This window comes from Coturnix japonica, chromosome 1, assembly GCF_001577835.2.
Source record: "Coturnix japonica isolate 7356 chromosome 1, Coturnix japonica 2.1, whole genome shotgun sequence".
Taxonomy (NCBI): domain Eukaryota; kingdom Metazoa; phylum Chordata; class Aves; order Galliformes; family Phasianidae; genus Coturnix; species Coturnix japonica.
This window is the reverse complement of record NC_029516.1, coordinates 113,345,421-113,363,659: the sequence shown is the minus strand read 5'-3', so window position 1 is coordinate 113,363,659 and position 18,239 is coordinate 113,345,421. Positions and strand designations below refer to the sequence as shown.

The 18,239-nt window shown below is 33.9% G+C and overlaps 1 protein-coding gene across 1 annotated transcript in view; it reads right to left on the bottom strand.

Annotated features, from left to right (window-relative positions):
* Positions 1–5,006: 5,006 nt before the first annotated feature.
* Positions 5,007–18,239, bottom strand: part of ANOS1 (anosmin 1) — a 119,736-nt gene continuing 106,503 nt past the window's right edge. The window contains 5 exon segments of the mRNA NM_001323185.1: positions 5,007–5,062; positions 5,730–5,871; positions 8,381–8,601; positions 9,826–9,997; positions 12,279–12,373. Of these exon segments, the coding sequence (NP_001310114.1) occupies positions 5,007–5,062; positions 5,730–5,871; positions 8,381–8,601; positions 9,826–9,997; positions 12,279–12,373 (686 nt within the window).

Genomic DNA, 18,239 nt, shown 5'->3' with positions numbered 1-18,239 from the left:
TTTAAGTGTGCTGAACAGAATATTTGCTAACAAACATGAAACTAAGGAAGGAAAAAAAAGTGGATATTTGGAATTACAGTATATAGAACACTTCATCTACCTATTATCACATCTTCCCTACGTACTGTGATACACAACTCCTGTGAAGGGTTACTGTGTCATAAAGGTAGATATCATAGGAATACTCCATCTGGACATCTGGAGTACATATAGATTTCATCATGATTTTGAATTATGGAAATCCTGACCTGCAGGCTCAGGCCACTGATATAGATATAGCAACATATTTTAAGACAGTAATGCAAAGGTTGAAGAAAATTCACTGAGAGTCCATTAAAAGAGAGAAACTGTAGGTGTTTGCGTCTTGTGTCTGGTTTTTTATTTCAAGAATTACTTTTCAACACAAACATCTCAAATTATACCTAAATTATAACTTTCCAAAGGAAACAAAATATAGTAGCAAAAAGGGAGTATAAAATACTGTGATTATATGTACAATGAATTGTAGATGTACCAATGACAGTCTGTTTTTTAATAGATGACTCTGTAGGAAACAGTCTAAGACCTGTATGGAGGAGACAATGTAACAAGACTTCAGTGTAGGATAGTTTATTACCTAAACAGTATGTACAAACTCTAAACATGAAAATAATGCATAGAAGAAATCAGATTCTATTTACATTTACTTTTTTTTTTTTTTTTTACAAATTGTTTTTACAAGAAGCATATTTTCTTTCTCTAAATAAAAAGACATACTCATAAGACCAAGTGTTTTGTATTACATACATAAATAAATACTGACTATAAATGACTGCTATAGGAACATAATTTCTACAGCCAATTTGGGTAACAGATAAGCAGTTCTGTTACCTCTACGACAATACAATTAAGTACAATGGAAAAGTTTTACATTTAGAGCTCTGTTAATAACTTTGTAAATTGTACCTTACCAATATATTCAGTAGAGGTAATACAGTCGTTACATTTCATGCCCACAACTGAACAATGAGTTTTGGCATGCAAAACCATATATCATTAACATCTGCAGCGGGTCGCCACGTCATTTACAATTTTTTTAAATAAAGGGTTTTCTTAATTATTTAAAACTACATGCAACAGCTTATTAGCATCATATTCCTGGTTACAATGTACAAGTTTGCATAACATTATTTTTAGTCATTGATGTTCACAGGTACTGATCAAAAGGGTAGGAATATACTTGGCACATAGCATAAGAAAATGAATTAATAAATAAGTCAATATCACAACTACATTTACATATACACACAAAAATAAAAATTTCTATGATGTTGTAGTATACTTCCAACCCACTGACTTCTGTGCATATCGAAGTCTTCTTTTCTGTGTACCACCCTAAACCAGGTCCTGCTTCTCTGAAACCACATGACTGCAGTAGGGAGTATGGAGATGAAATTATTGTCAAATATGTTTACTCAGTATTTAGGTTTCTATATGTTTCTGCTAATATAAATGGTAAATTTCCCATTCACATTACCAATGATTATTTTTTCAATTTTGTTTGTGACTGTACCAAACATTAATGTCAGTGTTATCACTGCCACACCTCGACTCTTTCTGAAGCCACTAAGTTGAAGATGCCAAACATTTCAGAAGTCAGACCTCTTATTTATTCTTCACGTGCTGAATTCTTAATGAACATTCAAGATGTTGCACATCGTAGTAAAGCACAAGTTCTGCCTTACTTGATTTTCCTCTCCTCTATAAACAGATAAAAACTGTCAAATCAGAACACACCGTTGTCTTCTTAAAGAAAAATCCCCAGTGAACAGAAAAAAAAAAAAAAAAAAAAAAAAAAGTCCATTTCAAAAAGCAAAAATTAATCTAATGATTCTTTCAGAAAATAAACAAAATGCATCAAGAAACCAATGGACAAATCCATCGGAATTGTACATAAGAAATAATACACTGGTGTAAAGGTGCGGAGTATCTAAAAGCATCCCAATATCTAAATTAATTCTGTGTTATACAACATCATTAGAGAAAATAAATCTTTGACTAGTGAATCAAGTAGTGAATTACAAGTCTATTGCTGAATTAAATGTTTAATGTGATTTAAGCCAGTTAATTAGGACAATAACTTGTACAGTTCAGCAAACAAGGCTTTATGAATTAGGCACTAGGAACTTTAAATCAGTACTGCTAAATTCAAAGAATAATCAGGAAAGCACTCATTGCTGTGAATTTAACATCTTCAAGAGCCTCATTGATTGATTATTTCTGATTTTTGATTTGCACAATAATTTGGAAGGTGAGTTGATAAACTCATTTGTTGAAGAAAAAATAAATTTACTTCTCATCAAACCTTGTATAATTCTTAATACAATTCTACTTTATCAACTAGGTATTTGGTTGTTTCTTTTTTTTTTTTTTATGGAAACAGCCACCATATTCTTTAAAAGTTATGTATGTTACTGCTTTTAAAAGTTGAGTGTTTCAAAGAAACTGACATCAGTGAACACTAACAATTTTGATTCCTTTCAAAAGAACAAGGCTTCAGCAATTAAGATGAAAGATATGATCACTCAGCGCTGCTAACTTCCACTTCATCTCCAACCCAGGTTTAGCATTACTGTAATAAAAACTGACATCCATGTACTATGCTTTACCATGACACTATGAATACAACATAATTTCATTCACATTAATCAAATCACTACAGAATTACTCTAGCAGAACTGGAATAGATTCTGATGGAAAGATTTTGACAGAGGTTTTTAAAGAAGTCCAAATTATTACTTACCCTGATCCCACTTAAAACTATACTCAGCTAACATCAGAGAGATCCCTTCTATCCTTACTTTACGTTCCATGCAACCTAAATGTCAAAGCAATTCAATTTATTCAATTATAATGTATTCAACATTCAATTTATAATGTATTTTCTTTGAGCAGTCTTGTATACATCAAACATTTTTTACCCCTCAAAAAGTCTGAGACTTCTGGCCTTCTTTCAAAATTGAAAACAAACCAATTACCCTACAGATTTGAGGAAGAGTTAATATGTAAACCTGTTAATGTATTTCAGAGGAGAGGAGGTGACGAAGTGGCAGAGGAAGGAAACAAAAGCAACTCAGCCTTCTTTTAATTTTTGAAATAACTGTCAAAGTCCCAAATCATATAGCAACAGAAATTAGAAATAGAAAAAAACCAAAAAAAAAAAACCAAAAAAAAACCAAAAAAACCCAAAAAAACAAGTATTTTAGTGGCAAATAGAGAAACACAGAAAAACTGGAATGAAAAAAATAATCGGAAATTAATTCAGTTTCTTTCACTCTCTGTGGTATTATCCCATATGCACCAAAAAGATATAAATTTCAGAATCAATAAACTATGTACGATTATTTTTTGAAGGCTACACTGTAAGAAATGTAATTGTTATTCTTATTTTTCAGGAAAGTTTTTCTTTTTTCTGTATTTGCTTTTCTATAACACAAACTGAAACCATGGGAAAAAAGATATATTTACAACTAATTTATGATCTCATCTCATTGAGTGTCTTGAACTGATATGGTATAAAATTGTTTGTGGTATGCAATGGTAGAAAAAATTGTCTACCTTGTCAAATTTGACTACTGAACTCTGGAGGTATATATGATGACTCATGGAACACTGGAACCTGTGTCAAAGAATGCAGGAGCATTTTAAACATCTTGAGCATTAGAAGATAATTATGAGCATTAGATAGATGTTTGAATATACATTTATTGGCAAATAGTTTCTACCCTTGTGGATAACAAATCCTAGTAGCTTCTGCTTACCATCAGAGGATTTCACTCTGCATGGCAAGTTATTCTAGACAGTTTATATTGCACAAGAAATGCAATATGAATTCCCTTATGGTTTGAAAGAGCACCTTTCTGCCTGAATTTGAAAAATGCATTCAAATAAACTCTAAGACATTACTAGCCAGATGCCAGAGTATTGACACAAAATTCTTTCTGTAAGCAGCATAGCATGGAGCCAATACATCCATCCTTCTGTTCAAAAAATCCATGGGGAAAAGGGAGATGTGCATCAGAAGACAGAGAAGCCAAAAAGTAGCTCTACGACTGCTTGAATAATAAATGTGCCTCAGAATTTCCATTTTTAAAATGTGAACTGTTCAAGTTTTAACTAGAAAATTATAATTTCTTTTCAAGATAACAAGAATTTTAAAGATAATTATTGTAGGATCTATAAATTGTGTTAATTATCATTAATTGAAAACAATTGTATTAATTGTCATTTGCTTCTTTACAATGAATGGAGTATCTATACTGTATGTATTTTAACTGTTAACTCTTACTATAAGATCTACATGCTGAAATGATACTTCAGAAGAGATGTTTGATTATACACATGTATCATCATTCTCTCCAGAGGTGATGCTGAAGTTATTAAATCTTGATTATTTAAGGGTTTCTGGTTCTGCTACCTAGTTTACTTGTATGCTTATTTCAGGTAAATAGGAATTTTCTTCAAGAGCAAAATACACTGGGGCTTAAACTGTTGAAAGTCAGAGCATTAAGTAAAATACATCATTTAAACATACTGATGACAACATGGCCTCCAAGTGTTCAAAAGTATTGCATACATCACAGGCAAACCTCTCATATATTATTAACATTGAAGCCACTAAGAGAAATAACTGTAAACACTTCACTGTTTCAATCTACTTCAAACACAGAAATACAAAAACATTATAATCAACATATTTTATTTTCTCCAAGGTGTTGCGTTTAATGCAATCTTCAATTTGTTGAATAACGGTGGGACTGAAATGGTACTTGTTGTATGTTTCATCCTGGCCTCGGTAGAAATGCAATTTTTCATGACTAAACTACACAAGAGTAGAAACAGATTGTACAGCATGATAACTTCCACTGGAATACTGGATTCTTTGCTCCTCTAGATGTGCCTTTACCTAGTCTCCACTTGGGAGTTCAGTTTTTCTCTCACTTATTTGTATAATCATCTTAAACAGTTTAATACTTTTCTGGGGGTGGCTTGTAGCGGTGAGGATGATGTTTCAGATGAGGTCCTAAACAAAAGAACAGGAGAATATTCACATATGAAACGCTGAATATGTATTACAATAATTTATCAGATTTTACTGTAAAGCCTTCTTGAGTCCTTCAGTTCACAAGCCTTCAGCTTATAAGTGAATTGTCTAGGCTAGCAATTATATGCATATTGAGACCAGACATCTCTAGTGGGACCGGAAAAGGACAAAAGGGTTCAAGCAGATTCATTATGACTGTAAATTTTGTTGGGCTTCACAACACTGACTTGTTCTCTTCCAAAAGTAATAAAATGCTTGAAACCATTAAAGCTATTAAAAAGTTTGTAGAGCTTTAGAAATGTGATCAGGCAATAGATATAGCAGATCTTCAGTCTAACCTAAGCAGTCCCGCATCTAGCTAGTATTTGTAGAAGAGAACAACTCTGAATCCAAAATACTATGGGCATAAACCAAAGAGCTGTGGTGGAATGCAGTGTTAAACATAAGGTCATAGAAAATGAGTTAGAGAAAGGTGATATTTGATTCTAACAAAGCTGATAGACAGTAACAGAGAAAAAAGCAATACTGTCATGCATGTTATGTTTATGGACTTCTACCAGAGCTAATAAAGATTCTAAGATTTAGCAACCTGTTTAATTGTGTAGAAGTTTCTAAGCACATAAACACATGCCAAAACACTACTTACTGTGGGGTAAGAATGGAGGAAGATCAGGTGTTCGGAACAATTTTATAGTAGCTGGTCCTTCCCCGCCAGTTGTCAACACTTGAACTTCCAATCGGTATAGCATTGATGGCCTGAGATTGGGCACGGTGAGTACATAATGATCCTAATAAATAAATTACATTAATTCTCTTAGAGTCTAAAAAATAAAGCACAGTTGCTCTACTCACACAAATTAAGGTTCTATCACTCTCAGCAGTCACAAATAACTTAGAAATCTGTAAAAAGAATTTAGTATGTGTATTACAAATTCTCTTTTAATAAAAAAGTTTATTAAATACATTTGTTTTTATTTTTACTCTTTTCTGTAAATCCTACTGAATGGGAAATTAAATCAAGGCAATTTTCAGGGCTAGGGCCCCTGTTGGATCTAGTGGTGAGGCTACATTGTTTTCAGCCCAGATTACGTCATGGACACCAGCTCTTCTATTCTCATTTCTGGCATATGAAATATCTGTATTGTCCTTACTTTTCATTGCTCTGTATCTCTGGTCACTCACACTTCCTAAATAGAAATATATCTGATAAGGATGGGAGGGCATTCAGGAACTAAAGACCCAATTCACCTTATTTCACTGTAAAAAGGAGAGAAGAAGCACCCTGTAGTCCAGACCCAGGACAGGACAGTGGGGCAGAGACACTGGGCAGTGCACACAGTGTGTGCTCATTCAGTCAGACAGAATTTGCATGGCAAATTGTTCTGGAATATCTTATATCAGAGGGGAAAAAAAAGCAGAGGAAAAAAAAAAAAAGTGGGCTGTAAGAAAACTGATAATTTGCTGTTCCTGGCAAATCAGAAATAAAAGGGAAAAGGAGAGAAAAGGCAGGGATAAAAGCGGAGCTTTATGCCAAATTAGTGTGTATACTTAGAGGTATTTACTCTTAAAAATCCTTGCTGAAGCTGTTCCATTTCATATAAAATATTCAGTGAGAAGAGAGAAAAATGCCTATGTCACATTTATACATTCACTCTGCTCTTTTTGATGCTCCTTAAACATGTGCATGTTGCCCTGGATGTGCAATTAAGAAACTTTTAACAATTATAGATGACTAACGAGAATGAGTGGATGATTCTCACTATGAAATACTATACATTGTGGTGGTGTCTGAGAGGGAGGAAATACTATTTCAACTGAAACAAGTGTTTTGTGCAAGTTAACCAGCTGCCGTGAATAGAAGGATACATATGGCATTAAATAATTAAACATATGAAATCTCCAGACTATACAGTAACAGAATCAGAGAAAAACAAACATAAGTAATTAAAACACAACGTAAAGGAATGTTTTAAACAAAACATAATGTATATCCCAGACCTAACTGAAACAAATGCTTAAAAATGAAATAGTAATAATGAACAAACCACATGCAAAAAGAAAACTTAAATGAAGAATAAAATTCTATGGTCTGTAACTTCACTAAGGCTGTGGTCTGCATTCTAAGGTCTGTTATGGAGTAACCTCTTCACAATAATCCTGCAGCATGTCCTGCTGACGAGACCAAGGATGTATCTTCTTTGTGTCTCTGCTTCAGACTGTAGACTGAGCTCTGAATGAACTGATGTGGATCTCATTAAGTCTGTACCACTGCAGAAGAAAATAGCTCTGCAAGAGTGCATGGTAGCTTGACACACAGTTTGGGAGCATCTGTGGTCAACTTTGTTACTCTTTGTTACTCTGCCTGAAAACTGGCTTTGAAATACAGTGGCCATAGCCTCAGGGCAGTCTGCAAGGAATTAAGGCAAAACTGTGGGAATCTTGTTTTGAACTTGTAGAAAATGTGTTGAATGTAGGATGTGTTCAACACAACATTTTATTCATTCTTTGATGAAACAAATGTTGTGAAAAGACTTTCAGCCAATTCTGCTTGTGACACAATTGCCTTGATCTATCATGTCTCTAAAGTGCATGGAAAGACTCCCAGCACTGTTTGGAGACTTTGGATCAAGGCCAGCTGCCTAAGTCCTTTTGTTGGCCCTGGTCGATCTGGCAATACTGTCTGAAAGAAGTGCTCTTCACTTGCTTCTGCCAGAGGAGGAACTGAAATAGCAAATACCATTTTAAAGCTAAAAGAAGGAAGAATTCAAATTAATCATTCCAATACTTTCAACAAACAGCGAGTTTTAGTTCTCCTTCAAATTATTTATTCGTTGGACAATAGCAAGTATTCACAGAAGGGAAAGTGATTTTTTTTTTCTTATAGAAATGAGAAACTCAAAGGAAAAAAACCAGTACTTAATCCATGACATTTATTGACTTGGACACCAAATAATTAGTAAAACTGCAGTAATCCCCAAGTTGAACAGCCTGATCATCAAAGAAAATAAAAACTATCTATTGCCACACAGATGACCCTTTCCTCCCTTCAGGCATTTCTCAGATAATGGTTTCTAATTTGACAATTGTGCACATTAAAGTGTTTGATGTGCAATCGACAAGAGTAGCTGTGCCTTGTATTTCTAAGGAGGACAAAATTAAAGCATCTCCTGCTCCAACTTGCCTGCAGACAAGAAGAATGCTATGTGCGACATCTTCATTACCACTAAAAATTAAAAATATGCCACATATACACACAGTTATTAAGCCAGTATAAAAGGAAAAGGATGAGCAACTTACTGCTGGCAGTATCTGTGACTGTGAAATGATGCTGTTGGGCAAGCTGTTCTGTCGGCTTTCTGTGGTTACTTCTGCCCATGTGACTTGAAACCCTGTCATGGGCTGGTGAAGGACTGCCTTAGATATCTTCCAGGAAAAATGTCCGGTGATGTTACCTTCCTGAACAATGAAAGACGCAGATAGATTCTCGGGTTTGGCCAACACTTTGGGTAGAACTGGCACTATAAATTTGGAAAGCAAAAAGATAAGCTAAACTTTGAGAAGTAATGGTCAATAATATTCATTTAATTTCAAAAATTGAGGTCAGACAGAGCTCTTCTTCTGGTGTTACCAAGATCTTGTCAACTTTCTGCCATCGCATTTTCAGTGTTAGCCAAAACCTATCTTTGACATATTCCATCGGCATTCTGGGTCAAGTTCAAACTTCAAATCAAATTCTGTCAGCCACAGGTGACAGGCAAGAAAGTATATGCCATGTAAAATTATAAATGCCTCATTGATTGGCAACCGTCCTGGCAGTCCTCTGTATTTCAGAATATCTGAGCTGATTTTTAGATGAAAAGAAAACCCACAGCATAGCACAGAGCTCCATTATGCGGGGAAAAAGTAAAATTCATGCTATAAAACTGTACTACAAGTTAATAGGTACACTTTGGCTAGGTGAAACTTATGCTGCAGTTGCCCAGGAAGAAAACCGTAATGTTGGAATTCTTCAGGAGAAGTGGGCAGGAAATCATAGCCACTGACAGCAGGATTCTGAGGTGAACCACATAGTAAGTGGGAGGCAGTAAGAATTCAGAGTGAGACGGCCACTCTCTTGTTGAAGATAGAAGTGTCCAGACTTGGCTACTCAAAGCTATGGCTGACCTCACCTGCTTTGAGTAGGTGGTTGAATTAGCTGACATCAGGGATACCTTCCAAATAATTTCTCCACTACTCTGTGATTTCAAATAACCTTTAAGCAATACTCTGGATTGTGACAACACTGTCAAAAGCATGACTGTCTTTTTTTGCTATGTTAGAGAAGCATTAACCAAAACTAAATCAAGCTGAAAAAGCAGCTTTGGAGCCAAATATTAGGATATTCAAAAGATGGAACATGACAAAACTGAAAATCAGTTATCATCATTATAGCAAATATAACTGGGAAGCTGTTCCTCCTTACATAACAAAAACTGTGTAATAGCAGATGTAATCGTATGTTTATAAACAGCCCTCTACAATTATAACCTAAGTAACACAGCAGCAATATGGTAACCAACATCTATGCTGCTCTGCATTTTAGTTGATTTTTCAGGTAAGCATCAGTCATCTTTTTTTTTCTTGTTCTCAATCTTTCATATTCCATTGCAGAATTACTTTTAAATACTTTTATACTTTTTTTTTTTCACCCAATTTTAAGTGAATTTGAAATTATTTGGCAGGTTCTGCAGATTGTGCCTTACCTTCTTCAGCAGCACAATTAATGTGCTTATGGGTTTTTTCTTTAAATGTAGAGCAAGGTGGGGTGACAAAGAAAATACTCTCAGCCTTGAAACGACTTTTAGATTTTGCAGGTAAAACAGTTACTTTATATTTGCATGAAAATGACAGGTCCTTCAGAATCATGTAGTTCTCCTAGAACAAGAAAAGCAAAAGAGAGCATGATGCAAACAGATCCCTTGGGGGGAAAAAAGCAAAACAAACAAAAAAAACCCTGAAAGGTAAGTTTGCCAGATGATGAAAAATTTTCACCAATGAAACATTTTCCTGACACAATTAACACACTCCAACATGGCTTTTCTCATAAAAAGAAGAAAACATTACTTACATTATGATTATTTTCAATAGTAAAATAGTAAAATACATTAGCATGGCATTCAGAAAGGTCCATCCTTTCTACACAGCTCATTTACCATGTTATATAAATGTATCTACCTTACAATAGTTAGAACAGTCTCCCACATGGTGACAATGAGGTAGCAATGTGAAGATGTAAATACAAATTGAATTAAATAATAGTAAGGAAGATAAAATAAGCTGCTGTAAGTGGCTTCATCTACGTTTAGCTTTTTTTTGAAGTGCATTCAAAGTCCAGTATGACACTGAATCAATTATTTTCCTCTTTAGTACGTTAACTACTTCTGTCTTCTTATCAGGAAGGTAAACTCCACAGCTGAACAACACAGAAAATTTCTCCCTTTAAAGACAATGACAGTAAAATAAAATTTTATACAAAGTGTCATGCTAACTTCTTAATGTCATGCAAAATATGTTTGAAAATCACTCTGAAAGCTTAAGCACAAATCAAACTGTAAGGAAAAAAAAGTTGCTTTGTTGTGTGTTTTTGGTTTTTATTTTTCTGGGAAAATGTACAATAACACTTTCTTGGCTAATGTCCCAAGCCTTCGACGGCCATTTATATTATACTTTCTCTTTGGAAACACTAATCTCCAGTATTTGTCAGCTTAACGCCAACTTTTTTTGGAAGTTAATCTCAAACTACATTAGCTAAAATTTCACAGGAAGGGCATTTTCAGTGGGACACGGATTGGGCTGAGAATGGACTTAATTCCCAATTTCCTACCCACTTCTCTAACAGTTTTGACTCCTACTTACAAATCTAATGGTTGGTTCTACTTTTATTGTAAGAAAACAAATCAAAACAAAAGAACACGTTCCAGTCCTTTATAAATGACTGTAATTTGGTATTTGCTAAAGATGCTGGTGCATTAAGGCAAGGTTATCCTCTGTAGCCATTGCTTCTCATTCACTCCTTAAAACAGATGCTTGTCAACTGGGGTTTTGACTGGACTTTATGAGGCTTTATATTCACCTGCATCTCAAAATGAATTCTGAAAATAGCAAATTGTCTAACTTCAAAATCCATGGACCCTAGACAAAAGCCTAAATGCTCAACACCAGATACCTAAGTTCTTTATCTGCCTTGAATTATCATATTGATTATCAAACCCTTTGTAGCAACAGATGTCTTCTGATTACTTGCAATACGAATGAGCCCACAGAGTTTCACAAAGTGATTGTAGAAACTGGTGTAAAGCGATGGAAAATAAATTTACTAATCCCACAGTGCGTTTGGCCAGATGTACAAGTAATCTTTCCTGACCTCTAGTGGAAATAAACTTATTAAATACAAACTTTCTCCTAAGTTCATTGTTCATAACTTGAAATATCAAGACTGATCATAGTGTTATACCACAAGCATTTTTTTAATCCATCTCTAACATTTGACTTGCTGACTGTATGAGGTAGTAACTTAGAAGCAAACAGCCTCTTGCATGAGAATTTTTTTTCTTTTTATTTATTCTAGCTTTATATGACATTAACTGTACTGAATTGATCTGACAGTACAGGTCAAGTTAAGAAGAAATGATGAATTATGTTTTATTTCAGTATGAAGAATACCCCTGCAATATGTACTTGTCCTGACATGTACTTATATGGAGTTTTTCTCCTTATCTGACATGTGTCCAACTTCCAGATTTAATATCTAGTAGTTTCCAACGACTGCATTTATTTTCTAATTCTATTTTTCTTCTCAGTTGTGAAAACCACATTTATGCCTAAAAAAAACAAGCTAGTTTATAATTGCCATTATTACTATTCACTATTTGTACTTTTCTAGACACCTAGTTCTTATTATAAAACAAGCTGTGTTCTATCTGCTGTATAAATATATATTAAAGTCTTCCGAACAGCACCACCACAACCAACAAAAAATATTAGCCTAGCTTGGATTTAAAAATAAAAAAAGAAACACAAGAACAACTTCAGATGAACCATTTCTATCTTATGTAAGAAACAGTATAAACCAAACTGTGTTTTGTTGTAAAACCATCCTTCCTCTTGCAGCTTAGAAGCTACTCAGAGAGAAGCAGAAGTTTGAATGAAGACTTACATAAGTCAGCTCAGTTACTTTCTCAAGTCCCTTGGTGTCATTGTGTGTACAGGATTCCAGTAATGAGTGGACTTGGAATTGATTCATGTTGATACCTAAATGGGTCAAAAAAAGAGGAAAAGATATAATTACACTTCCACATATGCAGCTTCTTCTAGCTTTTTTGGATTTAGAGTTTAAGCATTCTAGCGCTAGTAGTTCCTCACTTGTCCACAAGCGCCCATTATTAGAAATGAACTATTATACATTCATAATTTAAGCCATACATCAGCTAAGACAGCTAACTTTAAAAAGAGAGAATTGGCATTTTCAGCATCAACTGATGTGAATGTTTAAAAAAATCTCAGTGCTGTGAAAATCAAAAAGCATGAAAGGGATTTGGAGAGTCTCCATATAAGGATGCGTAACCAACATCTTATTTTGACTATNTGCATGTGATGGGAATGACCTTGTACCAATTGCTTGACACTGTTTATATTGTTAGAGCATTGCAACACTGCTACCTGGCAGAAATCTGTGCCTGGAGGTATGTGAAAATGTCTGCAAGCCTCTGAGAATTTCCCTTTCAGAATCTATCATAACACCTGTTCAGTATTCGCCCAAATACAATTCTAGACTTGACCTCCAGGAGTAATAAGAAAATTAGTTCCCATTTAAATCAAGGACAAAACTTACAAGGATCAATACTATAATCTTTCAAGTAATTTCCAGATCTTCATTTTATTTTTTTTTTGAGAACCCTACAAATAATTGTAGAGGCACTGTATTTTACAGTTGCTTTTCTCAAGACTGATTGTAAAAGACAGTGAAAAAAAGGGCACTTAAGAATTAGACAAAAGAAGAAAATCTCACCAGATACTGACAGTACATCCTGTCATTTTTCTGGATTTAGTTCTCCTTTGTCTTTATATGGCAGATGCAAAATCACGTGTTTGTTACTATTAATTAACTTGGTATGACATGGCCACTAATACCAAATGCCTGATTGTGTGTTTCAGGAGTGAAAACAATATCTGCGATGCCCTTAGGGCTGTTCTGGCATTAGACTGCTACAAGCAAGTGGGTTGCAGAAGGGAAGGATTATAAATTAAAGAGAAAATGAGAAGTCTGAAACTAGCTCAAACCCTTGAAATTGACTCTTTTTTTTTTAGTGGCTGTTTGCATTACAACATGTATGCTAATCATTTGCATGATTTCTTTGGGAGCTCAATACTCTCTCAAAAAGAAATACCTAAAGAAACAACTTGCTGCTTTGTGATCATTCCCTTCCATTTGAAAAGTAATAAATAATTGGATGTGCTTTCACTTGTCTCTTGGTTGCTAGGTTTTCCCATTTGTTATGCTTCTTTGATGAAGACACAAATTCACAGTACACCTGGAAGCAGGTTTCATCTGAGTTAGTCTTTTTCTATTGCCTATCACCTGCTTGTGCCCCTCTCCTGGGACCTGAAAGCAACATGCTGCTATATCACTCATGCTATGTTAAAAATGTACAGTCCATGCAACATGCTCACATTGAATCTGTTACTAATAGCATATTCTCTGATAATCAGAACTTATTATTTTAAACTACTTGTTGTTCTGTTCTTTATTAAGCTATAAAACACCAAGAATCAAGAGCTTACAGCAACTTAGCATCCATCCAGAGATTTACTATGCATCTTTCCAAAAATGTGCCTGAAGTATCTAGTATTTGCAGCTCCTAGCGGAGTGGAAATCTGTTTGGATTCTACTACAGCTCCACCTTCATTTCTTACATAAGCTTTTCAGATGACACTGCCCTCTTGGAGTTCTTTGTTCCTCTTTCTCCTCTCTTGCATTAGCAAACCCTTAGTTACCTACTCATAAACAGCTGGCAACATCTTTATTCAAGCAATAAAATCAGGAATAACTAAAAACAAAAACAAAAAAACTTTCTTCCTTGACCTCTCAACTTGCACTGTAAATGTTGGATGAAAGCTTTTAACAACCATAATTTTGTATATTTTTTTTTTATTTAAACAAAATGTTGAAATTAACCTTATATTCCATAGTGCTCACATCTTGTATTCTGATAACAGTCTGTATTGAAAGACAACATTTTCTGTATTTCAATATTTAATCTTTGCATGCACATAGTATGTATATATTTTCAATATTAAAACTTCTTCACTTCTCATCTTAAGTATTCTGAGTAGAAAAAAAAGAAGAAATATAATAAGTCTCCTACTTGAGATTTTTTTTAAAATGTAAAAAATTTGGAAAAGTTGAACTTTTTTATTAAGTAGAGCTAGAGGCATGAAATACTCAAAGTGCATATGCATGCTTGAAGTACGCATATTAGATAATGAGACTGCTTTAGAAATTATTGTTAATTTTTTATAGAGCAGGAGGCAAGATGTATGGAATGATCTAAAAGGTCACATAAAATACTTAAAAAAAAAAAAAAAAAAGATGAGAATATGTATTTGTCTCGTGAAACTGCTTATAATGATCATGGTTTTAGAGTTTAGCTCTTAGGCAACTGATTTTGTGTGCACAAGTGAAACAAACGATTATCCTATCCTCCCTTTCTCTTTCCATTGAGATTATGACTGTAGTTTTATTAAGATTTTTCTTTTCATCTGTCCATTACAAACTCAACAACATGCAGCATGAAAACTGTTCAAGCAAAAGCCTAGGTGAATGTCAGCCACTATCACCACAGTTAATGGTTCTGCATTAAGTTAATACACTGTAACACACAGCTGTATCTTCTGAAAAATAATTTGAGTAGTTAATATTTACAGAATATCCAGCATTTACTGGAACTGATTTCTAGCAGTTCAAGCAGAAAGCTTCTAAGCATCCCTTCTAGAATAAGAATATCACACAGCAAAGAAACTGCCCAACTCTTTCAATTAATTCTCTTATATTTCATATATTACATTATAAAGAATCCTTGTATTTAATCAATCTTAATAGTTGGGAAATTTCTAGATTCTGTACTTCCAATTAGAAGACTTCAGTGAGTTTTATAACTCTCTTGCTATCATAGTTAGAAAACATAACATACCTTCCGACATGAAGAAGACTGATATACTAAGCATAAACTGCAATAATTCATCTTTCCCAGAACTGCAAATATGGGACTTGCAGCAGATACTAAGTGCTAGCACTCATTTGAGCAACTCTAAGCTTGTGAATTTAGTCAACAGAACAGTCACCTAAGAATTCCTTAAAGAACTGTTACAACAGGCAGCTTCATCAAACAATTTCTTTTGTACCATTAAAAATACTTTAAAATAATCACATATAGAAATCACTAAAATGGACATGATATGCCTAAGCAAAACAGTATTTCATACAGTTGCATACAGCTACTCCTCCCATAGAAATCAATAGGTAATGTTAAATATTTCTGCTATGATTTTTAAGTTGAATTTTCTGTAGTATGCAATTCCTAGACTTAAGAAAACATTCAGACATCACATGAGCATGTTCTTAAAATTCCACATGTGCTTAGCTCTTCCACTTTTAACTCTGTTGAACAAAAAGCTCAGAAACCTTGACTAGAAATGTCTTGATCTGGGGATGCTCTAAATCACGCTGGTGTTTGTTTTGACTCTCTCCGTCTTACATTCCACCCAAAAAAAGAACCTTTGATTCCAAAGGAGTATCTCCACAAAGCTATCTCTCTATTGATATTCTTCAAGCAATATTTGATATATTTCTCCACTAGAATTAAGTATGGTAAAAGAAAGAGGTGCCTATCAAAGTTTGGAAGATAACTTGCCATATGCAAAGCTGCTACCTTCTGCTGTCCATCAATTAGAATATCATAATGAAACTGCAATTTCTAAGAAGTTATTCAGTAAGAAAATTACTGAAAGAATTTGTTCTGCCCATATGTAAGCCAATTATACATTGTTGAAGATGATGATTCCTAGAGAGAATTCCAGTAATTACTTATGAGGGGCCTGTGACGGCTTCTCTTCTCTTACCATGAAGAGTGTTGATCTTACACTCTGGCCCTGATTCAACAAAGCACTTAAGCATAGAACAGTTGTGTTGACTTCAGTAGTTAAGAGCAGCTAATGGATCAGGCAAGAAAGTTTAGTACCCAACAGGATCAAGACATTAATGACCATATAAACTATAGTTAAAAGATGGTCTTGAACACATTTTTGATTGTCTTAGATCAAAAGGAAGAAGGAAATAGGATGAAATTAAATAATTCCCTTCCTGGACTGTATGTCTTGCAGTATTTCTGCTATAAAAACAGTCTATAGCAAAGTTTAACCAGATTGAGTTTATTTTTATATTTAATATCATAGCACAGGGCAGAGTCTGCTTAGGGAACATGGAACACATTTCAATTTGCATGATCGTTTCTAAAGTAAAGTTATAGTAAGGCTTTGTGGCGCTCTGTATAAACACTTTATCAAACAGGACACCACAATAAAATATTAAGGAAAACATTCAGGACACAAATTACTTTAATTGATGAAACTGTACTACTGTAAATGGTAAACAGTGAAATGGTAAATGGTGAAAATTAAGACTTACATAAAGAAAAATAATCTTTTAATTTAATAAGTACCTGAAGTTGTGTACAAGTCAACGAATTTTGTAAGAAATAGGAATAAGTTGCTCCTGTAACCCATAATACCCTTTCACAACTGTGGAAACAGTTCAATAAATCACTGCATCCAACCCACTATTCTGGCAATGTTTATTTTGCAGTGCAATTTGCCCATATTTCCACACTAAGAATTATTACCCAGTATTTGGGATACAATATTATGAAGTGTCTTTGCCCTCTCAGATCTTCATTCCTCTATTCATAAGGTCATCATTCTCAGTGGGGAAAAAAAAAAATAAAAAAACGTTATAATATATACCAATTTTTAAAAGCATTTATTCTAATAAAACTCAATTGCTGGAAATGTCCAGAAAAAATATATGGGAAAGGCCTAAATATAGGAAGAAAAAAGAAGAAAAAAAAAAGTAAAAAAAAAAAGTAAATTATCAGTGCAGTGCTATTTAACACAAGTTGCTTCAGTTTTGAAGACAAGATTATTATAAAGCTATCCATTCAGTACTTATTACATGTGATAGCGTCATACCATAATAGCAGAATGACTGAAAAACAGTTTGGGAGAGCATGCTTCAGTCTACTTCAGAGAAGCAAAACATGATCTTAATCACTACTTGATCATAACACTTATTTTCTCATGTGCTGGTTTACAGGCTATTCTATACTTCTATGAGTAATGGAATTTCTTGTTAACATTTGAAACCTGAAGCTAATGACAGTGCAAGAAATAATAAAGGGATAAGAGTTTTATTTAACTTATGGTAGATAAGTAAATGCAAAGTGCACAATCAAACAATCTTAGGGAAACAGAATGTACCTGTAACTACAAAATGCTGTATTGATGAGCTAATACATGTAAAAACTATGCTGCTGAAGTGTTTTATATCAGTCATTTTAGCTAAGATTTCCTAAAAGGCTAAAATGAAAACAGCTCTGGCTCCTTTAGCTGCCTGTGCAGTGAATCACCCAGTAGTAAAAAATAAATAAATAAATAAAATCCAAAATGTCAAATATTTGTCTAGGAAATTCATGATATTCATGTCAACTCTGAGAAAAAGAGTTTTTAGTGATCACCTATTTAAGCATTATGATTAAAATAAACACTAAAATCCTCAGTTGACATTTAAACTTCATTCAATAAACAGTTATTAACAAGGCAAAATGTACGGTTTCCTGCTCTTATATAGAATATAAGCAGTATCATTTAAATAGCGAAGATTTTGTTTCTTACATTATGCCATTTAAAACAAACTTTCTTTCTATAGAACACATTCTTTGCATAATACATCAATTATCCTTTCCAAAAACTATATTAAAAATTAGTGTGTAATTCAAAGGTGGGCTTGAGACAGTATTTGTGTCCATATTTAGGTTTAAGATTTAAAGGTTCAAGGTTTAAGAAT